General features: G+C 40.7%; 3 protein-coding genes across 6 annotated transcripts in view; 2 read left to right on the forward strand and 1 right to left on the reverse strand.

The window, feature by feature from the left end:
- Positions 1 to 5,504, reverse strand: part of GDE1 (glycerophosphodiester phosphodiesterase 1) — a 166,489-nt gene extending 160,985 nt beyond the window's left edge. Inside the window, exons 1-6 of one of the 3 annotated variants that reach the window (XM_079320658.1) lie at positions 5,210 to 5,503; positions 4,644 to 4,819; positions 3,476 to 3,581; positions 2,962 to 3,054; positions 2,187 to 2,398; positions 859 to 1,811 (exon numbers count right to left, since the gene is read on the reverse strand). In XM_079320658.1, coding sequence (XP_079176784.1) covers positions 1,664 to 1,811; positions 2,187 to 2,398; positions 2,962 to 3,054; positions 3,476 to 3,581; positions 4,644 to 4,819; positions 5,210 to 5,458 — 984 coding nt within the window. In that variant the 5' untranslated portion in view covers positions 5,459 to 5,503 and the 3' untranslated portion in view covers positions 859 to 1,663. Of the gene's footprint in view, positions 1 to 858; positions 1,812 to 2,182; positions 2,444 to 2,961; positions 3,055 to 3,475; positions 3,582 to 4,643; positions 4,820 to 5,209 lie in introns of those variants that run through there. The other 2 variants (XM_079320657.1, XM_079320659.1) reach the window with 2 other exon arrangements.
- A 471-nt stretch (positions 5,505 to 5,975) lies between these two features.
- CCP110 (centriolar coiled-coil protein 110) lies at positions 5,976 to 19,346 on the forward strand. 2 transcript variants are annotated; one of them, XM_079320640.1, is made up of 15 exons: positions 5,976 to 6,264; positions 6,723 to 6,879; positions 7,656 to 7,784; positions 8,459 to 10,103; positions 10,750 to 10,874; positions 11,014 to 11,197; positions 11,856 to 11,992; positions 12,301 to 12,417; positions 12,660 to 12,761; positions 13,039 to 13,155; positions 13,299 to 13,378; positions 13,948 to 14,010; positions 14,934 to 14,993; positions 15,550 to 15,632; positions 17,241 to 19,346. In XM_079320640.1, exons 2-15 carry the CDS (start codon positions 6,733 to 6,735, stop codon positions 17,291 to 17,293), a joined length of 3,042 nt encoding a protein of 1,013 aa, XP_079176766.1. In that variant the 5' UTR covers positions 5,976 to 6,264; positions 6,723 to 6,732; the 3' UTR covers positions 17,294 to 19,346. The 2 variants fall into 2 exon arrangements, with proteins under 2 accessions (XP_079176766.1, XP_079176765.1); XM_079320639.1 differs by lacking the exon at positions 15,550 to 15,632 and having other exon boundaries at positions 6,143 to 6,264.
- A 21-nt stretch (positions 19,347 to 19,367) lies between these two features.
- The window catches only part of VPS35L (VPS35 endosomal protein sorting factor like), a 42,388-nt gene continuing 35,054 nt past the window's right edge, over positions 19,368 to 26,701 (forward strand). Inside the window, exons 1-7 of the mRNA XM_079320641.1 lie at positions 19,368 to 19,456; positions 20,368 to 20,467; positions 21,405 to 21,572; positions 21,821 to 21,943; positions 22,286 to 22,310; positions 23,255 to 23,331; positions 23,921 to 24,049. Of these exons, the coding sequence (XP_079176767.1) occupies positions 19,440 to 19,456; positions 20,368 to 20,467; positions 21,405 to 21,572; positions 21,821 to 21,943; positions 22,286 to 22,310; positions 23,255 to 23,331; positions 23,921 to 24,049 (639 nt within the window). The 5' untranslated portion in view covers positions 19,368 to 19,439. The remainder of the gene's footprint in view (positions 19,457 to 20,367; positions 20,468 to 21,404; positions 21,573 to 21,820; positions 21,944 to 22,285; positions 22,311 to 23,254; positions 23,332 to 23,920; positions 24,050 to 26,701) is intronic.

Raw genomic sequence — 26,701 nt, forward strand, 5'->3', positions numbered from 1 at the left:
CAGCTTTGATGAAACCATCAGAATTAAGAGTGACTAATCAGATTCTTATCTGTGTAAAACTATTGCTTGTGAATGGAAAGTTTACACATCTTTTCCTATAAAGGATTGATTGGAAGAAACAGAATTAAGATTTATTTTTTTACCATACATGACTGTGAGATTTGATGCAGCCTCTTCTTGTTCAAGGCCACAACTTTACCACCACCATGATAACTTTTTTGATTTGTTTAGCTCATTTTCTACTAGTATCCATTTTTCTCTTCCCTCGTTGCTCTGGAAAGAGGCACATCTTTAATTTAGAATAAAGACAGCCCAAACCCAGCCACCACAGGCACAGAAAAAAGGACAAACGTTACACACAATGCAAGAGCAGAGTTTCAGTTTTGTCTCCCTGCACACACAGCTGTGGGCATTGGGCAGGGACCTGCTGTTTGCCCTGAGGTGACTCAGCACTGCCAGAAACTCAAGCAGCAGCAACAGTTGGACCTTTGGAGCAATGCCCTTGGCCATGAGGAGCCATTTGCCCTTCAGTGGCACCTGGGAGCCCCTGTTGGGCTCAGCAGCAACAGCAGAGGCCACAGGTCTCAGGAAGGGGCAGGACAGGAGCTGGATACAAACCTACACATCCCATAGGATGTGCAGCAGGAGCTGAGACTGCAGCTTGTGCAGGGCAGGGGGGTGAGTGAACAACTGCAAGAGGCTCTTGTCACCTGGATGGAACTCGGGACACAAACCAAAACTCCATCCCCAGCAGCAGGGCACAGCATGGACCTGTGCTATTCCAGAAGGTTGGATTTACCCTAATTGGATATTGTACATCAATGCCCTTCTGCACAGCTGATAAAGAACACTTCCCCATGAATTCTCAGAGATTTGTTTATTGTAACTGCAGACTCTTTGGAGTTCAAGTTAAATCTGGATTACAGTTTCCATATCCCTCTGAGTGCCCTCCAATCACACAACCAAAAGCAAACTAAAAAGACATTTCAGCTCCATTAGTTCTACTGCTTACCAGCATGCAGTCTCTTAAAAATAAATACATTCATGTGCTGTGTAATTTCTTCATTAGAAGAAACAATTTCTTATCCTCTTTTGATTTTCTTCAAAGGTCTGGAAGATAAGAAACTATTCAAGTTTCATTTGTTAATTCTCATAACCTTCACATCACACATGGAAAGTTGGCTTCTTCTTCCTCATCAGGATTCAGCACAGCCATCTTTCTATGCAGGGCAGGGAAATATTCTCATCTATTATTTTGGCACCATTATTTCCAGTTTCTGTTTTAAGAACATTAATGTAAATTATTTTAAGGTGCTAAAATCAACTTCAAATTAGTATACACTTGTAGAACATGCTGTTAATATTACTAATGGCAAGTAATGATCTGATATTTTGACACCAAAATTGCTGATATAAATTTAGAACCAAAATTTAAACAAAGCCAAGGAATAGCCAGAGAATTATAAAGCCACCTGCACAGACAAAGTATGGCCCAAGTGGGTTGTCAAATCTGATTTCCTGAGACTGTGTGTGGCTGCATCACAGCTTTGGCCAGCTCACCAGAGGGTTCCTGCCTTTGGGATGAGCCCACAGGCCCAGCAAGTGCTGTGTGCTGGCCAGAGCTCTCCTCAGCCCTGCTGGATGCTCCTGCTGCAGGGCTGCCTCAGTGGTGGGGCTCACAGTCCTCCAGCAGGCTGTCAGTCATGTAGCTGCAGTCAAGGACTCTTTCATAGTAGCTCTTCTCTGCAAATGTGTTCACTGTCCAGGCCACCACCTGGATTCCTCTGGAAGCCCAGTGCCTGACATAGTCCCTGCAAGGAACAGAGACAGCCTGAGAGGAGCTGCCACTACAGAGCCAAGGCAGACAGGGCTCAGGCTGCAGCTGAGTTTTGGTCTTGCATCACATCAAGGAACAATAGTGTGGCACCTTCTGCAACATAAACTTTTTGTGTTTTCTTATTGTAAACAGGCAAAAGGAACAAAGAGTTTTTCTCTTTGAGATTAAACAATTAAACCTCTAACAGAAGGTAAAAATTCAGATAAAAAAGACAGAGGCTTAAAATCATAAAACAGTGCAGATTAAAGAAATTCTCAAGACACATTTTGGTCAGCCCATACTGTGTTAACTCCACCTTATATATTAACAGAACAGAGCATCTGATACATGAGCAAACTTGGACACTTACTGAGAAACAAAGTTCTTCTGTATGAGGAAAGCTGAAACCCCACAGAGTCTCCACAGGAAGCTGTGCAGGCTCCAGTCCAGAATGACATCCAGCAGCATGTAGAGGAAATGCTTCCAGAAGGAGCTGAAACGAGCTGTGCCATCTCCCAGGTGACTCAGCTGCCAGGGCCTGTGTGTCAGAGCTGTCACAACGTTTCTGTCAGCCTGTCTCATCTGCAGCACCAAGCAGAACAGACTGTAATTCATCCCAAAGCACAGCTGCATCAAATACAATTTTTGAGAGATTACATACAAAGTCCCAGCTTGCATTTACAACTCTACCAGAATCCTCCTGCCTTTTCCTCCAGATCCTTTTGTAACTCTTTTAGAAAGATGTTTATGATAAATTATAGGGTTTTTTTCAAATCATACTGAATAAGCACCAGCTATTATGTTAAAGAAATTACATAGCAATGTATACACTGGGAAAAAAAAAAAAGTAAGTAGACTTGCAAATAAGAATGAGGAAAGAGTTTTAGGAGTAATGTAGAATAAGAGGTTTGAGCAATGCACATTTGTCTGCACTGCTTTCAGAAGGGAGGCAATTGCTGTAGATCCCTATTTGCATTTAATGAGTGGAGCAATCTAATAAGATTATGCACTATGCTTCATTTGTTTTTAAAAGCCTTAGGAATTTGAACAGCCCAAAAGTAACCTGGGACTGGGAGTTTAATACCATACTGAAATTCCCAGACAGAATTAAAAAAAATAAAAAATAAACTTATAGGAAGCATCACCTTATAAACAACATCTGGCATGAAAGAACAGACTATGCTGCTGTTATACAGCTGTGGAAATTCTTGGTAGACTTGTTTCAGGGCATCAACTGCCTGCAATTAGAGACACACAGAAATGTTATACATACACTCATCTTTAATTTACACTGCAAAGTCATTTTAGAACAATCTTAAAAACACTTCCCTGTTGTGTTGCAAGATTGAAATAGAAAGGGAGAAGAAGAAAAACAGCATCTTGTTTATAGCACTAACACAGAAATGACATTTTGGTTTTTTGCAAAAGAATTTCTGTTCATTATTTACAACAATGAGGATTCTCAGTGTTTGAATTCCCCTAAATATGTTGTGGACACAATTTTTTTGGTACGACCAAGAGGAAAATTATTTATTCCTATATTTTGCTAGGCTAAAGGAAAACATTTCTCTAATTTATATAAAATATACCACAGGGACAACAGCAGGTGAGAAATGCACAGAAGGGGTGAGGGGAGGTTCATGCTGCAGTGAGCAGTACCTGATTTGCATGGCCTTTGACATCAAAATAGATTGTAAGATTGTGGTGCATAGACTCCACAACAGCTTCTCTCAGAGTTGGTACCTTTTCATCTTGGAATTGGCTCCTGTGGGAATGGAGAACTCCTGGAATGCAGCACACACATGGGCCTGCACACTGCCAAGCACACAGGGCTGATTCAAACCCAGCTTGCTGCTGCTCTGGTCCAGGAGGTGGGACCCAGTGCCCCATGTCCCACCCCAAAACACCAACCCCAGCTCTTCTCTTCCTTCCCCAACCCCCACCAGCAAACTTTCAGTCCCAACTGCTGCCTTGCTGCTGCTGCACTGGCCAGCCCTGAGCCAGAAATGCAGATCCTGGCAGAACAGGCAAGACAAGCTGAGGGGTCAGCAGAAGCAGCTTCACCCATCAATAAATCATTCCTGAGGAGGAGACAGTTCATTCATTCCTGAGTGAACAGCAGCTGCTCAGCAGCCACTGCCTGGGGGAATTGCCACTGTGTGATCACCCTGCCAGTGGGACAGGAAAATTCTCCTTCTGTCACACTCACAGGTTGAAGCTCTGCAATTCCCCAGTGCAGTGTCCCAGGAGCACACAGTTCTTCCTCTGAAATGGACTCATGATACTGCAGAAATTGCATTGCTATCAAATTCTTACTAATGTATAAAAATATTTTCCCCTAGGGAAATCCTTCCCCACTAGGATCACAGTGAGACCACTCAAAATCTGTACAGCTCCTCTTCAACAGCACAAACCTGATGTGTAGAACCCCCAAAACACAGTCAAGAAACACATGTGAATAAAATGAATCTTAGAAGTAATTCCTCTAGCTAGTTCTGACAGATCATGAAGATCCCAGCACCTTCAGTGTCCTGCAGTCAATTTAGACAAGCTTATGTAAAGATTGACCTGTTTCACATTAGATGCCTGTGGATTTTGTCCTTGAAAGCCAGTTTATCTTGACTCTGTTTCACTGCTCCTAATGAACTGATGGGTAAGGGGATATAGTCCCACATGCCTCTAAAATCAAATTAGAAGTAGTATATAGGACTAAGTTTCAAATTTAAAAAAATGTAATCAAAATAGATTGATAGATCAAATCAGTATTTTGTTCATCAAGAATTATTTTCCCACTGTTGAAAGCATAATTTCAGAATAGTTCATTTACCATAGCCTGTGTTTTGCAGATGGATTGAGCTTCCTGATTTCCTCAAAGGTCAGGTCCTGCAGTCTCCCAGCCCCATCAGTTGTCCTTTCCACCGTGTCATCGTGCATGAGAATGGGGACACCATCTGCACTGAATTCAAGATCCAGCTCCACACCCGTTGCTCCATTCTCAGCTGCCTTAAAAAACAATTTTAAAAATCACATACACAGCAGGAGAGACAGCTCTATAGATTTGACACAGATGAGGCAGCACCAAGTCATGGCAGGGCAGCACACACTGAACCTGCTACCAGATTTCCCCCGAACTTTGGATTCTCATCACAGATCTTCAAAGTTTAAACAAACAAACAACCTGTTACTGAGCTGCTGTGTGCTAATGCAAAACATTTCATTATGGCTGCACTCTGAAACATCCACCAGCACCACGCTATAAGAGCCCCAACAGGATTCAGATGCGATCTAAGCTCCCTTGGGATGGAGGATCAGCTGCTCGCACATCCTCCAGCCGCAGTTACTCGCGGCAGAGGCCCGGGCGCTGGCACAGAACCGGGCCCGGGCCGCGCTGACCTGTCGGATGGCCGCCAGCGTGTTCTCGGGCGCGTCGTGCGCTCCGCCGCGGTGCGCGATGCGGGCGGCGGCGCCGCGGGGCCGCAGGACGCGCTGCGCGCTCTGGGGCGCCGCGGGCTCCAGGCTCAGCAGCTGCAGCGCCAGGTAGAGCCCGGCCGGCAGCAGGCAGGCCAGCGCCGGGCTGCGGCTCAGCGCCAGCGCCAGCAGCGCCGCCAGCCAGCCCAGCGGGCCCTCCCCGTGGCACAGCATGGCGGGGCCGAACCGGGCCGGGCCGGGCCGGGCCGGGGTCACACCGGAACCGCCGCCGCCGCCTCTCCTCAGGCCGACAGCGACGGCCGTGCCTCAGCCAGCCAATCAATCAGCACCGGCTGCAGCCACACAGCCAATCAGCACCCGACTGTCAGCAGCAGCAGCCAATCAGCGCCTGCAGCGTCCGCCCGGCCCCCCCCATCAGCGCTGAGGGCGGGCCCGGGCCCCGAGCAGCCGCAGGTAACGGCGGGAGGGCGCTGAGGGGAGCGGGGGGTGTTACCGACAGAACATGGGGCACTGAGGGAAACGGGCTGCTGCCCATAGAATATGGGGCACGGAAGGAATTGGGATGTTACCGACAGAACATGGGGCACTGAGGGAAACGGGGACTGCTCCCGACGGAACGTGGTGCGGATAGAACGGAGTTTTTTGTTGTTGGTTTGCGCGGCGCGGGGCGCGCTGGGGCCCGTAGTGCGGCGGCCCGGCCGTTGTGCGGCGGTTGCGGCGGCGCCGCTCCGAGCCCCGCGCAGGTACCGGGACGCCGGACGGGCCCGCGGCCGGGCCGGTACCGGGAGCGCCGGGACCCCGCGGGGCGATGCCTCGGCCCCGGCCTGGGGCGCGCTCGCTGCCCCGGAGCGGGCGGGCAGGAATCGGCCGAAGCGGCTTGCGAGGGAACAAAGCGTTGTCAGGCCTTGCCAGGCGCTGCGGTGGGGACCGGCAGTGACAGATATTTCAGATATTTGTGTGCTTTTAAGGAGAGAAGGCTGCATTTTTTATATTTATTTTTTAATTTATTTTTTTGTGATGTAAGTATTGGCATCTGTCATACAGGGATGTATTGAGGTGAAAGCTCACGGGAGCATGACACAAATTCCTCTCAGCCCCTTAAACATGTAAAGGCTTTTTTTAAAAAATCCAATTGGGCTGCAATTTTGTTTGGGCTGTTTTTTTGGGGGTTTTTTTTGATAGTTGACAGGATCTGTCTCGTTGTGGAAGATCTCAGAGGTTTCGTCTTGCTTGCTTTCTTCCCTGTGTACTTGTGATCATCATTTTTGCTCATATGTGCAGATTCTCCTTTCATAGGGGGGAAAATAAAGAAGAGTTTTGCATGCTTTGTTAACGATAGGAAGCAGAGAAACTCAATTCAGTTTTCTAATGTAGAATTTGCTTTTCTAAAACATGGAGACCCAGAATTAGTGGTGATGCTGTTTTCCCTTCGAGGTGTTGGAAGTACATGAGACAATAATGTTATTATTCTTTGCAGTGTAGATAAGATGAAGATGGAGGACTATGAAATATTCTGTAGGAAGCATCTTTCCAGAATCCAAGAAGAGGCAATAAAAGGAGAAACCTCTTTGACTGTTGAGAAGAAAAATGTGTCTCTCATTCAATTCTATGGAGTCCCTGTGCTTTCCCCCCTGGTAAGGCCTTTTTTCCCATCATGCTGATTACATTTCCTTTAATTTTTTAGCAGTTATCTTCCTAAGGGAAGCACAAATGTTGATAGTTTTCAATGATGTTACTGCTGGGCTTCATGTAAAATCATATTGACAATTCAAATACTGAACACGTGAGTTAGTTTAATGGTGTAAAAAAATGTGAATAAGAAATACTGAGATAGCTAAAAAGCTTTTAAGGAAATTGTTTTTGCATGTGTTTGCATTTTCCTCCAATGTATTCCACAGGCTCATCAATTATGTTAAGTCATTGTGTGCTAATGCAAACAGACTAAGGTGAAGATTGTTGGAGTTCCTGCAATACTGCAGCTGAATTCCTTGTTTCTGTAATGGGAAGAAATGGAGAGAGTCTCTAACAACAGTGTCCAAAAATCATGATACAAATATAAATTGTGGATGTATTGTCTTATTTTTCATTTACAAATGCATGAGTATTGTAAGGGTTTTTAGAAAAAATGTCTGAATCCTGTCAGATTCATGTCGTAGCATATCATGTTCATGGAAAATTTTATAAATTGTGTTTTAAATTCATGTTCATTTGCATGTGTGCCAAGAAGGCATTTCATACACCTTCCCTTAAAAAATTTGGTTGAGAAGAAGTTGGCATTTAACAGGTGCACAAAATTCTGTTCTTCTAATTGTTTTGTTCTGTTGTTTTTCTTTTGAATTTATTTCTGTAATTCTGTACTGCAATTTGCATTTAGTGATATAAACCATGTTTCTTACACTCTGTTTTGCAGCTCACTCTTGAAAGGAAAAAGGAAATACAGCAGTATAAGGAGAAAGCACTGGAGCTAGAGACCAGGAAACAGAAATCCCAGAAAAAAACTCTATTGAATCGTGTTCAGGAGATTGTAGAAAATGTCCAGGTAGTGTTAGCCCAAAGCTGCCTCTCAGATTGACAGAAAATCACTGCTTATAGACATTTAGCTTAATCATAAAATAATCTATATTCAACTTAATGATTATAGAATTGAAATTACCTTCACGACAACTTGAAATTCTGCTGTGTGCTTTAAAGTTTTACTGCAACTATTCTTTTTCTTTGCTGCTTCAGTGATGAATTTAGTAGAGGTTTTAATTAGAAAAACTACTAAACAGATCTAATCAAGGAGTTATTGTAAGCCCTTGGAACAATTGTAATACAGCCTTTAGATAAAACTGTTGCTTAAACAGTTAATACTGAGTTTATTAAGTTACCAAGGTGGCAAACAACACTTTGTGGTTTGCATTGTTTACTGAGTTTGTGTGGCAACAGTCAGCTTGACCAGCAGACCAGGAAAGTGTGTTCAATACAAAAATAATGTAAGTTTGTTGTTTTCTTTTTTTCCCAAATGTGTCCTTTTAATAACTGAGCACAGGATGTAGGATAACTGTAGTATGAAAATCCTTTTAAACAAATGCTGGTTAGAAATAACACATAATTCTCACTTAAATAAAGTTGTTTTTTAGATTTTTTTCTAAGTTCAAGTGAAGTTTGCAGGAATTTGAGATTCTGAGATTTCATTGAAAATCTGTCATTTTAAAAAATTTTAATTTGCAGATGAAGAAAGGATCTATCATGAGTGACATGAACACATTGGAGACTGAGAGTTCTTGCCCTGATTTGGTTTCCAAGACTTTGACTGACTTCACAGCTCTATCAGATATCAGTTCAGTGTATTCTCCTGAAAGACATGGTTCCATGGACCTGAAAAAGACACCAGACCTTAGACCATCAGATACTGCAGGGCAGGTGGCATCAAGTGTGACAGAAGTAGTTAAAGCAGCAGAAGAAAATGTTTCCTCCAAGCCACGTGGGAGCTGCTTCTCGGGAGAGGCGCCGTGCCCGAGGGCTGCATCTCCTGACAAGGTGTGGAACAAGCTCCCTTCTCATGCTCTGCAGAAGCAGGAGGGACGAGTGGGGTCACCATCAGATGAGGATGTCCAAGATCCATGTGTAATGAGTCTTCAGAACCTGATCAAGAAGTCTAGGGAATACATAGAGAGAGAGCAAAGCAAGCGTGCCTCAAAAAGCACTTCAAAGAGGAGTACGAGTGAGAGTCATTCAGATAAAGAAAATGATGGTGTGAAAACAAGTGACTCTCTGAAAGAGAGGGCAAAGTTTATGGGCAGAAGTTCCACTGCTCAGACACTTGATAAACCCAGTCTTAATAAATCAAATGCCCTTCTCCAAGGCACCTCTGTTCATACAAGTAACACAACTATATCCACTTTATCCAGTTTTTCTAAAGTAGACATACCTGTGAGAGTTGGAACACCCCCTTTGGTGGATTCAGATTCAGATGAGGAACTGAAAAAGAATCCTGTGTTTGAGCGTGACAGTGGCATTGTCAGGAGCCTCACAAGCTCTTTTGCCAAACTGCCAAGCCCAGAGCCAAGCATGAGCCCAAAAATGCACCGACGGCGCCCACGACCTTTATCCATGGGACACATCATTATCAACAACCCTGTCAATGCTTATGAGTTAAGTCCTAAAGGCAAGGGTAGAGCAATGGATTTAATCATGCAAGATATTGCAGATAAAAACAACGTGTCTGAATCGGTGCCCAAGTTCATGGTGGACCTGAGCACAGTTTGCCCTGGCAGAGCTGCTGGTGTCAGCAGGAGCTGCTCAGGGCCCTGTGATGGGGCTGGCAAAGCAAAACGCCATTCCTTGGGGCTCTGGGAGAGCAGAGGAGCCGTGCCAGCCACGGGGGAGGCACAGCTGCTGATGGACCATAGCAGAGGGACATGCAAACTGGAGAGCAGCACTGCTATGGCACCTCCAAAAGGGACTGAGCCCTTTGCCACCAGTCAGTCTGCAGTCACACAGAAGATCCTGGCTGGGAGTGAAATGAAACCAGCTACTGGGCCAGAAAACACTAAATATAACTCTCCAATGGAACTCAATAAATCTTATGACGTGGAAAATCCATCTCCACTTCTAATGCAGAGCAAGAATATCCGACAGCAGATGGATAATACTCCAAGTGTTTCCTCAGCAAATGAGCAGTTCCCAGAAAGCTTTGAAAAGGTCAAACGGAGACTTGATTTGGACACTGACAACTGCCAAAAAGAAAACAGTTCCTGTGTTATAGGAGTTGGAATGGAACAGGAACAAGAGCAGCAGTGGTTGCAAGAGCAGAAATATCCTGTGGGATCAGTTTACATTACCAAGAATGCAGTCCTTGAAAACATGGCAAAAGGTAAAAGATTTCCTGTGCTTGAGGGTTACTTCTGAGTTTATAAATCTTTTAGAAAGAACCCCAATGATCATTAGTCATTGGTGTTTCATTTCAGAAGCCTCATTTCTCTAATTTGACTTCACAAATACTGATTTCCCATTTCAATCTAGAAGTTGGAATTTAGTTTTACTAAGAAAATTGTCTATGCCGTGCAGTTTAAATAATACTGCTAAAAGAAAAAATAGCCCATGTAAATTAAAAAAAATAGGTATTTTCTTCAAATTCAAGGCTCTGTTACTTCTGCATGTGTCTCTACTAAATGAGGCTGAAGTGGCATGAATAATGTTAATTCACTCCAGCAAGTGTAACAATTCTTAGAGCTGTATTTTCCATCTCCCTGTTTTAATGTAGACTTTTGGTGTTACTGCTGTTCCATTCACAAGTTCAGTTCACAAATACAAACATGCAAATATTTTGAAGGACTAGTAAATGATGGGGTTCTGTGCAATACATAATGGGAACTTGATATCAAGGAAACCTGATATCAGAGACATCTTTTTAAATTTTTACTGATGATGCAAATTACCTCTGATAATGGATGGATGTCTCTGGCAAAGATCATATAGAAGATATTTAATCCTTGATTCTATGTTATGCATTTCCTCAGAAGATATTTTAAAAACTAAAATGCTGGCCTTTGAAGAAATGAGAAAGAGACTTGAAGAGCAGCATGCACAACAACTGTCAATTCTGATAGCTGAACAAGAGAGAGAACAGGAGAAATTGCAGAAGGTAAGGTCAACAGGAAAAATTCTAATCAAAGGTTTTGTGTTGTATGGAAATTTGTCAGGAAGCAATTGGGTTTGAATGTATATTCTGTTGCTTTGCAGAGTTAGAAAAATAGTCTCATGGTTGAATCTTCCTTTTGTAGGAACTGGAAGAGCAGGAGAGAAAATTGAAAGGAAAGAAGGTTACTACAACAGAAATAGAAATTTCCAAAGTGAATATTAACAGTAGGATGGAGTTGGAGTGGAGGAAAAAAAGTGAAAGTGGCTTGCTGGAAAGTGTGCAGTCTCAGCTGGAGACAGTCCACAACACAAACTCCACCAGCATTGGTAAAACTGGGAGGGAGGAATGTAGATGAAGTGTTGTGATATCATTTGTTGTGCAGTGGCTGCCTGGAGCAGCTGCCCCACTGTGTGGATAAGTGCAGTGTTCCTGCCCTAGGGCTGCTCTGGGCACAGGGGTGCTGCCCCAGCTGGGGACAGCAGTTGTCAAACAGTCTGCTGCATCTCTGTGTCACTGGCACTTGGCACAGGTTCAGCCATCCTTGAACACTTCCATGTACTGTGTTTGTTATGTGACTGTTTTAGGGCACATCCAAGGAAAACAAGCTCAGAATAACCTCCTTTGATCAAGGATGAGGATGTGGGTTTGCATCATGTCCCAGAAGGATTGTCCTCCTGCCAAGTAGCTGCACAGGGCTGGGCCAGGTGGTCACTTTTGTGTGGAAGGTTTTGAGGGGCTCTGCCAAGGGTTCCTGACTGCAAAGCAGTACCTCTCACCTGTTCCAGAACAATGTGAAATGTTTTGTTCTGTCCTCTATTTATCAAATTTTGCATGGAAATCAATCAGAAACATTCAGCTTGCTTGTTTTCTGTAAGTGACCTTGTAGACAAAGCTGTGGCCCCTGAGCTGAGGGTGTCCACAGACACAGGCATTATTTCAGTGGCAGCAGTGTGTGTTGAGCTGTGTGTTCTGCTTTCTGTGCAGGTTTTGCTCATACAACACCCAGCACCTTCTCTTCAACAAGTGAAACTTCCTTCTATCTCTGGGGACCATCAGGTAGTGGAATTATAAAAACCTCAGTGTGCAGGCCAAGTAACAGGATCAAAACTAGGTGGACTCAGGTAAGGGGAAAAAAAGATTTTATCTTTAAAGGCCATCATGTTTTTGTAAGGCACTGGTAACAGAAAATTTTAATATGAGTTCCTGTGTTAACTTTGATTACATAAGGAACCTGTGTAGGTTATTTTTCTTATTCATATAAACAAAATAATCATATGGCAATATATTGCTTCTGCCAAATTATAGTGGCTGAGCTCAGTCAAAGCTTTATCAACACTTTTTTTCTTACTTGAAAATGTCACTTGGATGTTATTTGATAAATAATTCATAATTCTTGTTTTTTTATAAAAAGTTTTGAATTTTTTTTAAGGTGTTCAGTCCAGAGATACAAATGAAGTTTGACAAGATCACTGCAGTGGCAAAGGGATTTCTCACTCGTAGACTCCTGCAGACAGAAAAACTGAAACACCTTAAGCAAACTGTAAAAGTAAGATCAGCTTTTTTTGTAATAGGCAGCTTTTTCTCCTGTTTGTTTTTGTTCCTGTCTTCCATTGACAGATGACATTTTGCATTTTCTGCTCAGAAGATTTTGGGGCTGCACATGAACATTTAGTGTCATAAGGTCCAAGTCAAACAAAGAATCTGTTTGCTGTGTGTACTGTTTGTAATGATTGCTTTGGTATGAAGTGTTACACCTGGTGCTTATTCTTATTTTCCCATCTTTCCCAGGATACTATGGAGTTCATAAAAAACTTTCAGTCTGAAGCCCCATTGAAAAGAGGAAGTGTGTCAGCACAAGATGCATCCCTTCATGAAAGAGTAATGGCTCAGGTGACACAATTGAAACCTTTTTTTTGTCTTTCCTGGCTATTGTGCTTTTGTAATATAAATACATAAAACACTGAGAGTGGCTATGTTTAGAGCAAAACGTTTAAAGAAGAGAAGATTCCAGTTTTTGCTTGACACAAAATCATTTGATTTCAAAAAACGGTTTTCAGAATTATGACGTATTTTGTTTAGATTAAAAGCAAAAAATGATGATGCTCAAAACCATGGGCAGGTGAGCTTGATTGAATATTTTATTAACATAGTAATTCTTTCTTCCCAGCTGCGAGCTGCTCTGTATGACATCCATGACATCTTTTTCACCATGGAGCCAATGGAGAGAATGAATATTCTGCGTCACGACCGTGAAGTTCGTAAGGAGAAGATGCTCAGGCAAATGGTGTGTTGTTTACAGGGAATGTAAACTCTTTAAGGGTTTCAGTATGCATTTAAGAGATTATTCCTCACCTTGTACAATGTTTCTGAAATCTAAATTTTTAATTATGGTTTTGGAGGTAATTTTCTTCTGTGTCCTCTTTGTAGGATAAAGTGAAGAGCCCAAGAGAGCGAGTGACGCTTTCCACAGCTACACAGAAATCTCTGGACAGGAAAAAGTACATGAAGTATGTGCAGCTCTCCCTTGGGTGGGGAGGGTTGGTGGAAGGAGTTCAACAGAAGGACTAGGAGACATAGGGAAATAGTGAGGAGAAGTTTCTGGAATAACAGTTTCATTGCAAACTGACATCTCTGCTAGGAAAAATGAGTAAAAAGCTTTCCAGGTGTGTGATGCCTTGCTAATTGCATGTGCTCTAACTTCTGAGAGACTTCTTGTTTGTAAGGAGAAAAATATTTGTTCTAAGTTAGGAATTTACACTAAAATGCAGTGGTGGATGCTTAGTTTATGGTTGATTTTGCAAACTGCAAAAAGTGCCCCAAGATGATCTAAAGTGCCTAGCACTAGAGACATTTGCTAGAGTATCTCTGGCAAAGTTTTTTGGGGAATGGTAATTACCTTGCAACAGGGTGGGCAGTTGTTGCACTGAAGTGATCATCTTTAGGGCTGCTCTGGCACTGTGTGTAGGTGTAATGTGGAGCTGTAATTCCTCTTGGAGGCTTTCTCTGAGTTTTTCTGTTCAAGACCTAGATGATGATTTGCTAATTGAAATATGTTTCAATACTTTTGTTTCTCTAGGGCTACAGAAATGGGAATACCAAGTAAAAAAATAATTATAAAACAAAAAACTCCTGAAAACCGGTGGGTGATGGTTACTTGAATTAAAATGCTTTTAAGAAACTTTCTTACAGTGATGGATTCTGTGATCTGTACTGTTGGTTTGCCATTGATCAGCTCAATTCCTGCTACTATTATCATAAAAATTAATGAAATCTGATTTACCATGACCCAAGCAAAGGGTTTATTAGCTCACTGTAAGTTAGGAAAGATATGTTTTCTTCAGAGTCACTTCTGAAATTTTATCTTCAGAAGTTATTTATTTATGGCTTTAAGTCTTAGGTTAAGGTTTTTCTCTGAGATGCACTACTAAGCTTCAATTTGGCACTACTACTTTCCCTAATATCCTTTACTTTGCAGTGGAATTATTGATAATGCTTATCTTTAGGAAGCTGTCAGAAAAGAAGTGGCTTTCTATTGTGAGGAAGGCTTTGTTCCTTGACTGATTGTTTGCTCAGATCACAGAAGTTACAGTGTTCACTACATGTTGTTCAGGCAGACAACAGCTGCTCTCTTATGAGGCCTGTCTGCACATTTATCTCATATTAAAAGTCAGATGCCTGGCATCTCTTAAAAACAGATTTTATCCCATGCTTGCCCAGAAGCTTTGAAGACATGATGCTCTCTACTCATACAGTTCAGCCTTCAAGGACTGCTCTAAGCAATTCAGCCCTTTTTCTCTATTTCTCATCAATGGCTGGGACCCTAAGGCACTGCTGAGGGACATCTCTGTGTGTGCTTTTTTATTTCTTTGTTTTAAATAGTGGAAGTAGCAATCCTATTCTGCAATTTTAATTCCAGCCACTTTGCCTACATGTCATTTGCATTACAAAATCTGTTAGCCTCTCTGAATTTGTTATTCAAAGCATGATGCATAATTTTGTATTTCTTGAGAGACTTTTCTTTTTCAAGGGAAAAAGCCCTAATAAAAGTTTGTGTTTTAACAGCATTCTTCAACCAAACCAAGGACAGAATGCCCCTGTTCACAGGCTGCTTTGCAGACAAGGGTAAGAGCACAGCATGTTTCTAGCCTAAAGATGGAACTAAGGGCAAGAACAGTGATTGGTGGATAATATTTACACATAATAATACAACTGTTGTTCAGAATGAAAATAATTACTTCTCTCAGTATTTTGAGAGAGTGATGAAGCTTTATTCCACCTTATACTGCAGGAAAATATTTATTGCTGTCATACTCTGGTGTATTGTCTTCATTTACACTGTTCCAGCATTTCTATTTGTAACATTCATCCCATGAAGCTTTGTGTCCACTTAATGACATATGTGTATTTTTATATGTAGACTGTAATGCCATGGTATCTAAACTAAATCAGTTTCTTGAATAGAGTTGTTCAGTCTGTTAGTGGGGACATGTTCTCCTTTATGTATCTATATGATCCATAATAATGTCAATAGGAACTGTACAGGTGCTCAGGAAGAGGCTCTGTGGGACATTGTAAAAATGCTTTCATGCCAAACACATTTTGATAGTGTCTATATTTTTTTATACAGCCTTTCAACTTTTGTTGCAAGTGACTCATTAACTCTTTTATATTTAATTAGAACCCCTAAGACCTCAGTGAATGGGGTTGAGCAAAATAGAAGGAAGGCCTCAGGGAGCAGAGTGTCTTACAAGACTGTTTCAGGTCTGTAGAAAATTGGTGCTTGGATCTTATAGTAAATAAGTTACTAGTATCTAGAAACAATAAATTGGCAGTATTTTGTTTTTCTTCCCCTGTGCACCTGCTTTGCTATGCCTTAAGTCTAACCTATCTCTTAAACCAACCTGTGCTGGTGACTGCACCATCCAAATGCTATAAACACAGTAAACAGAATGTGCTGCACAGCTCATTTGCTTTCACTTACCAGATGCTCAGTCACAAAAAAAATCACCAGATGTATTCACTGGAACTGTTGAGAAATTGATAGTAGTCAAAATAGACTTGGATTAGAATCTTCATGTCATTTGGTTCTTAGTTCTGTACACACATCTTGAAATGGAGCATACTGAAAGGACAGGAAGGACAGTTTCAGACTCCTCAGTGGGTGGAAAAGGATAGGTGATCATTTTTTCAGATCTGTCAGTGGTTTTATACAAATTTGCCTTTGCAATTGCTTAGTCTAGATTGCTGTGGGATTTTTCACACTCATGCCATCACTGTAATGTGCTGTTACTTGTACATAACTTGGAGGACACTTCAGGTGAGTTAAGGAGTGTTAATCACTAGAGAAGCACCATGTCTGTCAGCCTGGCTGTCCTGTGAGATCCCAGCTGGGCCACTGAGAATGGGTTTGTGTACTGGGAGCCTGTTGGGAGTGAGGGCTCTGAGCATTGCCAAAGCTGCTGTGGCTGTGCTGCTCAAAGCCCTCACACCTGGGAGTAACTGCAGCTCTGAGCAACAGTGGCCAAAGAGCCTAAAAAGGACTGGCACTCCTTTGTCACCTTCATCTATGCCTGCTGCTCATTTCTCTTCCATGGCTGTCTTCCATTCCCACTGCTCTGCTCCCTGTGATGTGATTTTCACTGCTTTATGGAAATGTTTGCTCACTCTGCTGCACTTTTTGATAATTGCTTGAACCTAAGGAATGCTGAGTTGTGCTACTCCTTAGGAGCCTGCAGTGCTGGAGGATACTTGTGCCATGCATAGTATAATATGGATTTTAAAATATTTGTATGTATGTACTTGTTCCCTCTGGAAAGACTTGTTTATTTATTAGTTTTGTACTTAAGCATCCTTCCTTTTATAAGGGCTCTGCCTGATGATTTTCATACTGCACTTCCAATTCTGGTTGTCTTATTGACATATTGGAGCCTACAGCTGTCTCTTTTTTCAATTAATCTGACAAAAGGAAAGAGTTATCTTAAGTATTCAACTTGTCTAATATTTTTAATTGATAATTTGTTTAAAAGTAATACATGGCATAGTTAAACTTATCAGCCATTTCATCTATCTTGGTTATACAATAGTTCTTTTAAAAATTTCTGAATTGTGGTTGTAGTTGTTTTAGAGTAGCAGAAAAGAAAATAGAATAGTTATCAAGTAAGGCAATACTTGTCATTACTTTTAAACTTATAGGTAGTTTTCATGAGGCTTTTGGGGTGTAGCATTATGAAAACTGTCATTTAAAAGTAGTCACTGAATGCATATTACTGCTTTAAAAAAATTGTCCTATTTTTTCAGCTATTTTTATTGGATAATCCTGTTTCAAAACCCATTACTATTAATTGTAATATAGTTCCTATTTATTTTTAGGAGCATATGCAGGAAGAACCCAAAGAAAGAAGCCAAATGTTGTGACAATTTAAGAAGACAGCATTCACTGGGATAAAATGGCTGTGTTTCAATGATGGCATTCTCAGCACTGATTTTTAATGTTGCATCTTCTTTACATATATGTATATTTAGACATTATAAACCTTTGTCATTTTCAGATGACACATTAACACAATCATATTGAAATTGCTTTGAAGCTCTAATGCCTGTGGGAGAATTGCATGTTAGAACTTGTGTACAGACTAATCTTAATATATAAAAGGTTCATAATCTTGTTTATTTAAAGACTGCCACAGGGCAACATGAAGGTAATTTGTGTCTTTTTCACACTTTTCTAATTCTAGTGTCTGACACATTCTTTTTGCATTACCCAAATTGCAATTTCTGTGTTTGAGTGCCACCATAAGTCATGGGTATGTATTTAGTTTCATACCATGAAATTGAAGCAGCTAAATGTGAAAAAACCCCAAACTTAACTTGAACAGAGGTGAGCCTTCAAGTCAGTGAATTTGTCAGTAGCTGTTTGGAATGTACTTTTGTAGGAATGAGGTTAACTCAATTTCTGTACTAAAGGCTTTTTTCCAAATGTTTTGCATTTCTGCTGAGCTGAACAGACTTGGTCCAGATTCAGTGCTGGGCATACTTACACTGACCAAACCAAAAATGTGCATTTATATGTGTGGTAGATCAAATCACAGAAAGAGCCCTGGGATTTTATTGCCCTGCTGTCTACTGCATTTTTTTATGGAAACAACATCTGTCCAATATAGAGATATGTATAGCCTACAAAACCTTCAGATGGTAAGATTTGAACTGTTTTACCATTTCAGACTTAAATAGTTATTTCAGTCTGGAATAGTAATTCAGATATGTTACATTTAACAGATGACACTTGCAGTTTTTCTGAGCAGGTTATCTTCTGTACTTGTACTGAAGTCATGATTTCTGGAGGTGGGGAATATCTACCAAATCCCAACACTTTCATATTTATGAATATTTAATATTAAAAGATCATGGTCATATTTTACCTTAGTCTTCCAACATGGATATTGTCCATCAATTTGAGGAGAGCATATTTCTCCTCCTTTTAATGAATTTGAGGTATGAAATGAAAAAAGGGAGAAAAGCCTGAGTGTATAATCTTTGAGCATTGCAGATTTGCATAACGACTGCCAGAATGTAAATTTGTGATGTGCTGACATGAATGTAAGAGAAAAAACACTAACTGAAAATTTCATTGAGGTAATTAGCATGAAAGAGGAACATTAATGATGGGATGGGGACAGTGGATTGGCTTGACTGTGGCACCAGCCTGTGGCTTTTACCTGTCACCAAGGCTGCTCTGCAGCTCCTGGAGCTGTTCTGAGTGTGTCTAAATTACAAATTAGCAGCTTGGAGAATGAGACTCAGTTTGTTGGAGAGCCTGGGGCCAGAGGCCCTGATGGTGTTTGCACCTGCCTCCCTCATAAAAACACTGTGGTGCTTTAAAATCTCTGTAATACAGAAAATGGCCGGGCCAAGTTCCTTCACCTGCTGGCTACCAAAGCTGAGTTTTAGTTCCCAGCTTTCCTTAGCAGTGAAAACATCTCGTGAGGGGAAGAGTTTAGTGACAAGAGTCACCTCTGTGAAAGATGACAAAAGGTGCTGTTGGTACAGCAGCACTAATGATTGATGTTTTTAATGTTTTTAATGTGCTGTGTTTATTATTAGCATAGGCAATATGTTGATGCACAGATAGGTTTAGTGTGTTAGTAGAAATGAATGTTTCCCTTCTCTTAGGGTTTCACATCTAAACCTCTTGTTCTTCAAGCATGTTTCCAGTGTGTAATAAAGCATTATAGCACAAGGGTTTTTTTTTTGATTTTTGTTTTTTTTTTTAACTTTGATGTGGCCTTTCTCTTGACAAGTGCCAGAATTTGGTTTTGTACTTGCTGTTTTGTATTTATACATATTTATCTTTTAATTTTGTGTGGAATTGTGATACCATTACAAAAGCCTATTTATTTTTGTACTTTGTTTCATTTTCACCGGTCTCGCTTTTTACTTACGGCGTTGTGCACAATAAACTCTTTCACTCTTTACCGAGCATTAACTCTTTACTCTGTCCGCGCCCGCCCTCAGGCGTTTCCCGCGCTGGGGGGGGGGGGAGGAAGGCGCGGTCATGTGACCGGGCGCAAGATGGCGGCGTTCCCCTGGTGAGGCGGCGGCGGCGGGAAGCGCCCGTTCCCCCTGAGGCTCGGGGGGCTGCGGGCTCGGGGGGCTGCGGGCTCGGCAGGGGCTGAGGCGGTGACAGCCGCCGATGTGCCAGAGGGGGAAATGCGGGGCTCGGGCAGTTCGGCCTGAGGGGACTGTGGGAGAATCCTGAGGGTGACACCGATAACAGCCCCTGCCGAGCCTCTGCGGAGCGCGGCACACGGAATTGCGCTGTGTTTGCTACAGAAAGGATAAAAGAGGCACTCTTGCTGTAACAAACACAAGCAAAGAGCAGCACAGATCCTGAAAAGTTGATTTTTATGAGCAATGAGGTAATGGCCTATGTAAAGTCTGGTAACACTGATGGAGGAGTGGCCATGGGGAAATAACCAGTGTTTCCATCGTGCTATTCTCTAATCTATGGAAGATATTCCATGTGCTATGGGGTTTAGCAGAGCCCTAGCTATTTTTCAGCAGTGTTAATGCTAAAAAGTTGTTTTGCAGATTTATTGTCTGCATAGTCATCCATCTGCATATGAGGAAAAAAATAGCACCTGTTGGTGCTGAAGAGTTGTTGAAATGAAACAAATTTTAAGTAATTAAATTAATTAGAGTAGTAGAAAATATATAAAGTTATTTAAAGCATAGATCTGCAATACATTTTTGTAACAGCTATGCATAAATATCTAGAGAAATTGTTCTGTTTTTATGTTTAATACCCAGATAATCAGTACAGTCATTATGGGATGTGGCTCATTGTATTACCAATACCAATATATGTGTAGTGTTGTAAAGGGACACTCTTCCATTTTATATACCTGGCTCCTTTGTACATCTGTACAGATGTAAGCTATGCTTCTCTTTTAGTATGTGCTTATTTTTATGTATATATACTTTCCCTTCACTCTTTAAGGCATGCAAGAGTGAGGAACTATGTGTCAGAATCTGAAGTGTGCAAGCTGGAATCTGTGCCCTTGGATTTTGGTGATTACCATCCACTGAAACCCATTACAGTGAGTTTTTCTTGGGGCTTTTGGAAAATGAATCTGAATTCAGACTGTGCTCCTATTTTTGCATTTGTTCCTTTAAAATTAAAAGGTTTTGAGGTTGGTGATGGTACTTGTGAAGTTGCTTTCTGTGCTGGTGGCCTGTTTTAGAGGCATCAAGGTTTATTCTTTTTGCCCTTTAAAGGGGTTTGCTGGTGTTATGTGTCAGAAGCAGTTTCCTAACAAATACAGCACCTCCAACTTGTAGGTTTTCTTGGTTGCATTAAGTGCTGAATAATGGATAAATTTAAAATCAAATTGTTGCATTACAAATGACCTGCATAATTGCTTGATGTAAGGTTTGGTTTTGGGTGAGCTTCAAGTCAGCTGAGTACTTTAAAACATTTATAATTTCTTTGATGTATAAGAGGCTTTTAAAGATGTACAGAAAAAAAATCCAGCTTCAAAGAGATGAGTTATCCACTAATGAATGATAAATGTGCAGCAGCTTCTGCTCAGGAAGGTTGGTAGGGAGAGAGGAGAGTGACCTGAGGTATGGATTTGAAGTTCCAGCCTTGGGTGTTGGACAAGAAAAGTAAAGATGAAACTGGCATTAAATAGCAAGAAAGAATTTGGAGAACAGGGACAGACTTAATAAAAGGAGGAGGAGTACTAGAAAGATATTCAGAGTGGTTATTCTTACAATTTTGTGGACCTAGAATTGGCAGGAAGAAAGGAAAAAAAAAAAAAAGCAGTGGAAATACTACTGAAGAGTGAGTGCCTCCAGATTCAGGGACAAGGAGGGGCTGCAGTTTAACTGCTGATGCTCACTCCAAAGAGTTTGATGTTTCCTTGCTTTCATTGCCACAGCACAATTTATGTAGCATGTATTCTGATGATCTATTAAAGAGAAGTGAGGGAAGAGAAAACCTTTTTGTTTAACAGTTCTGAACTTTTTCTTTAGGTTACTGAATCCAAGACAAAGAAGATGTCCAGGAAGGGAAGTACTTCTTCTACCTCCTCCTCTTCCTCCAGTTCCATGCTGGACCCTCTGAGCAGTGTGTTGGATGGCACTGATCCCTTGTCATTGTTTGCAGCAGCTGCAGATCCTGTGACTACTGCTCCTCCCATGGTAACTTTGGGATGTAGTGTCTCACCAGTGAAGAAGTTCATAGGAGAAATATGCCATATTAATAGAATATTCTCTTTTGTTTACCTAGTCTTATCTTGTATATGTTGACATATTTATGTAAATAAGGATCTTAAAAAATTATAGTAGCTTTTGAAAGGATCAGCTAGCCCTTGAAACATTAAATTAACCTTTCTCAGCCTTCTCTTCTTTTCCCAGATCTGTGTTTAACTTTTGCACTCCTGTCACAGGATGGTGCACGGAGGAAAAGGGATAAAGATGAGAGCTCAGCAGTGGGAAGTGACTTTGAACCATGGTCAGGCAAACGTGGTGAAATCCTTGCCAGATACACAACAACAGAGAAGCTTTCTATTGTAAGTGGTGGTGCCAGTTTTTTTTTTAATTTGTACTAGATCTTTAATGGATTTTGGATGTTGCTGTTTTATAATTCTTTCATGGGTAAATGCTGGTCCTCTAAATGTCAATTTTAGTGTTGGAGAAAACTGAATCACAAGCTCTCACTTGTAAAGATTGTTCTAGAGCTGAGTCCAAATATTTTGATATTTTGTCTTTTTGTAACAATGCAAATAACTTTGGGTCTTGTGACTACTTATAAATGATTGGAGGATTAATTAGCAGTGTAATGACCTTATGCATTCTTGGAATGCTGGTGAGTGCATGTTTTTTAACAATCTGCTCTTTCTGCTTCCTCTCAGAATCTGTACATGGGATCTGAAAAAGGTGAGCACTTTCTTTGCCAGTAGCAGAGTTTGTTTGAGGCAGGGTGCAGTGACAGGTTTGTGGTCAAAAATAGTTAAAAAGTGTTTTCCTGCCTCCCCCATTCTGACATCATGGTCCTTGATTTTTTGTGGATAAGACATCTGGATGTTAGTTTCAAATAATTATTGAAAACAAGCCACCCAACCACCTTGCCTTTTATTCCTGTGGGTAATGAATTTATTATTTCACTTCTATGCCTTCCACTGTAGCTTAAAACTTTCTTCTGTTTAAACTGAGCAATGATGTTTTGAGGATCATATTTATCAACTCTTCTGCTAGCTGGAAGGAAAGCAAACAAGTCCTTTGGGAACTTATTCAGTTATTCTCTTTACATGAAAGTGAAGTGATTTCATTTGTATGCTGGGTGTTTTAAAAAACCCCAAATGTTAAATATTTTATCATGTTTTCCAGCAAAGAGAATCTGGGCTAAGTAATCACAGCATAGTACATCAGGATTTTTATATATGAATAAATGTGCAGCATTTCAGCATCTGCAAAAATATAAAATACTTTTTTGCAATGGGAATGGTTAAACATTGAAACTGGCAGTTCAGGCAGAGTGTGACATCTGTATCCTTAGATATTGTTAAATTGATTGGGTATAACCCTGTGCAACTGTTTTAACTTCAGAACTGGACTTGCTTTGAGGAGGATAGTTGGACACAGACCTCCACAGAGCTTTTCTGTCCTTAATTACCCCATGGTTTTATCTGGTGATTATTTTCTTACCAGTTAAACTTGCAGGAAAGTCCATTTATGTTCAATTTTGCTTACTTGTCATTGCCTGTGTTCAGAGTGAATGCACTGAAGCTGACTGGTCCATGCCAGGCTCCTTCAGGTTTGTTTTTCTTCACAAGTCCCAGTGTTTAAATGTTAAATAAACTTTAATCTGTATTTCTTTGCAGGAAAAGCCACAACTACTGGTTCAGCTGTTTCTGAAAAAGTCAGGACAAGGTTAGAAGAACTGGATGATCTGGAAGAAGTGAGAAAATTTTCTGGTGAAATTACAGCATCATTATAATAGTGAAAGGAATTTATGAAATAAAAATCATTTGTGAAACCTTTTGAAAAGGTCCTGATTCTGCAAATGCAGTATTTAGAGAAATATGTACTTTCTGTGGGAATTCTTTAGTAATTTTAATCCTTGTTGCTACAGGATTTGGGCAGAATCATATTTTTGTATGACTAGAAATTGTGATTTAAAAATTCACCTGATCTATTGCTGTTGATTTACCTTCTCACTGCTGTAAAACTTTGTGGAGCCCCATAGTCTTAACATCTGCTAATTCTGGTTGCCCCTGTTGCAGAAGCTGCATGTGTCTACCTGACTTTAATTTAAATTACAATTATGAGCTTGATAGAAATGCTGAGCACTGAATTTATTTCTCAAGCTGCAGTATTTTACTGTGCAAAGGTGAGATGTTTCATTACCTACTTTCCAAAGACCTGAAGGGAAGTTGTAGTAAATTTTATAGGATTCTCCCCCACAACACAGTGATTTGAGTCCATAGTACAACACTCTCCTTCCTTCCCTCCTGCTCTTCTTAAGTGGGTTTGTGTTTTCTTGCCAGGGATCACAGAAGGAGCTGTTGAATTTGACTCAGCAGGATTACATGAACAGAATTGAAGAACTGAACCAGTCTTTAAAGGATGCATGGTCCTCTGATCAGAAAGTAAAAGCTCTGAAAATAGTCATCCAGGTCAGTTTTATGGCTTTTTTTTGTCTGCAGAACAGAGTTTGGTGATATAACTTGTCTAGTTTCCTTCTTGGGAAAAAAAAGGGTTTCTGCTGTTTTTCTATTATTTTCAGTTCTTCTCTGAAACACATTTCTTCCAGAGTTTTATGGCTTCTGACAACAGTTGGATTTTCAGCTTTGTTGTTACTTATTGGTTTTGACTAGGTTATGTGGGATGGAATTCTGCATGAGTCACCAAATGACAGATGTGGAAATTTTACCTGCTTAAGGACAGAACAAATAGCATGTAGCAATAATCAGCTCTTTGTAGGACATGTAATTTCCTTTCCTGTCCTCTTCCCCTTCAGCCCCTTTCTCTCTACAAATAATACCAGAATGGCTTTTTTGAACATCAGCATTTTACCCACCCAAATTTAGTAGAAAGGGATTTAGGACCCTAGCAAGCTGCCAAAACAGCCCCAGATTTTTTAAATTGTGTGTATGAGGTTTGTTTTTGTTTGTTTGTTTGAAAACTTGTCCACAGTCTTCCTCTGGGTCATTTGGGGTGATGTGCTTTGAGGAGGGCATGGGGAAATAGGACAGTTAAATGCTCTTGTGTTTGGCTTGGCCTTTAAAAAAGGCCAGAGGCAGAGTACAGCAGAGGACAGATGAGATAATGCCAGCCTTAAAACTGTAAAACTGATGTAATGCTCATAGTCATCCAGTGGGGTTATATAAAGTTGGGAATTTCATCTTAAATTGTGGTAAAGACAAAGAAGGAAATGAAACATTAATGAAGTGAGATCAAGCAATTATATGTGACCTAAGGTGACTAATGTACTGTTGTAATACAATGAAATCAGCACTATTATTGTTATTTAAAAAAAAATCCATATATAGGATTGTGAAGTGTGAATATAGTCTTGGGATGAGAAGCAAAGCAGCAGGGATGTACTCTACTTACAATGCTTTATAAATAAATATATATATATATATGTGATAATCTATGCACTGATACTTTCATATGTTCCTTTGCAGCTGGTTCACAAACTATTTTGAAATAAATGAGTTTCTAGCATGGAATCCAGTGCTTCCTTTTAGGAAAGTGATACCAATGTTGAATGTATTTATCTCTGCTAAAGTGTTGTTCACTTAGCACTTAATGCTGCAGATGCTTATCACTAATGGAAAGATTGGCTAAGAATGAAATACTTGTGTAATTAATGAATTTAAAGGTTTCATAAAGGATAATAATTCTGTAGTTATAAAGCAGGATAGGGTAGAACTCTCACTGAACTTTACTTGTTAAGCTTCTTCCTGCAGAGTGCTGTATGCTCTGAAAGAACTGAACATTTCTCTTGGCTCAGGCTGTGATTATGTGCAGTCTGTCATTATCATCACTGACTGGTTGGTATGCAGTAGGAGGAGTGAGTTTGGCTTCTAGTTAGGAAAATTTCTTCACCAAAAGGGTTCTCAAACCCTGGAGCAGTTTGCCTTGGGCAGTGGTGGCATCACCATCCTTGGAGGTATTTAAAAGATGTGTAGATATGGCACTTGGGGATTTTTTTTTATTGGTGATATTGGCAGGGATGGATTAAAGGTTGGACTCAACAGTCTTGAAAATCTTTTCCAACCTAAGCAATTTTATGATTCCTCAAGTGCCTTTTTGGAAGGTACTTTACTTGTCAAGATGGAGTATGCTAAGCTGCTTAGGGTAAGCTGAAGTAAGTTGATTATGTGTGTGAGCTCTAAGAAAAGTGGTAATTAGCTGTTTGTGCTATGTGTAGGTCCTAAACAGCTAATTAATTATCTTTCTTTGAAGGTGACTGACTGTCCACACAGCAGGGAAGATTCTGCTTTGCTTGTAGGATGAGAATGCTCCCACCTGTCTTTCTGGTGCACTCTTAAGTTACCTTGATGAGCAAAACAAAAAAAAATAAACGTGTCCCTGGTTTAAACATGTTCAAATGTTATGATTTCCTTCTTTAAACAGAGCAGTCTTGTGAGGTATTGAATTGCTTCTTGGATTTTTGGAATGTAACAAAAGTTTAAACTTTATTTATTCCACTGAGGTTGCAGAACTGTCTCCTGGTGAAGGAGAGAGAAAGGATGGAACTCATAGAAAATATTTTCAGTCTTAGAGACCAGAGGAGCCTTGGGACCAAAGGACACATTTGGCTTAAGCAAGGAAAAAGTGGATTTCTCTCCCTAGTCAGTCATTCACCTGTTTTCTTTTTATTTTGGTAGAAATTTTTTTGTTTTTTGTTTTTTTGGTTTGTTTTTTTTTTGTGAGTAACCTTCTACCAAAGTTTTTTACCCAAGTATAATCTTGGAAAACGAAGTATGGCTTAATGAAACCCCTTAGAAATATCTTCATTCCTCAGTGTGTATTTTGAATTCAGTCAATGGACCTGTTCCTTCCTGGCCTGAACACCCAATGAGAGTAGAACTAGGTGGGTGATAGATTTTCAGATGTGACTTTGTACCAGCCACCTGTGTATCCAAATGCCATGATCAGGTTGTGTCCCAGTGGGTGCTGATGGATTTCAGAGTCCTCCCTGGAGCTGAATGAGGCTCAGCCTGTTTCCACAATGTTTGAGCTAGTTATGTGAGCAAAAATGCATTGCAAAGCTCATTAGCTACACTTCTAAAATTGTTTAATGATTTCATCTATAT

Source organism: Erithacus rubecula, assembly GCF_903797595.1.
Source record: "Erithacus rubecula genome assembly, chromosome: 17".
Lineage (NCBI taxonomy): Eukaryota > Metazoa > Chordata > Aves > Passeriformes > Muscicapidae > Erithacus > Erithacus rubecula.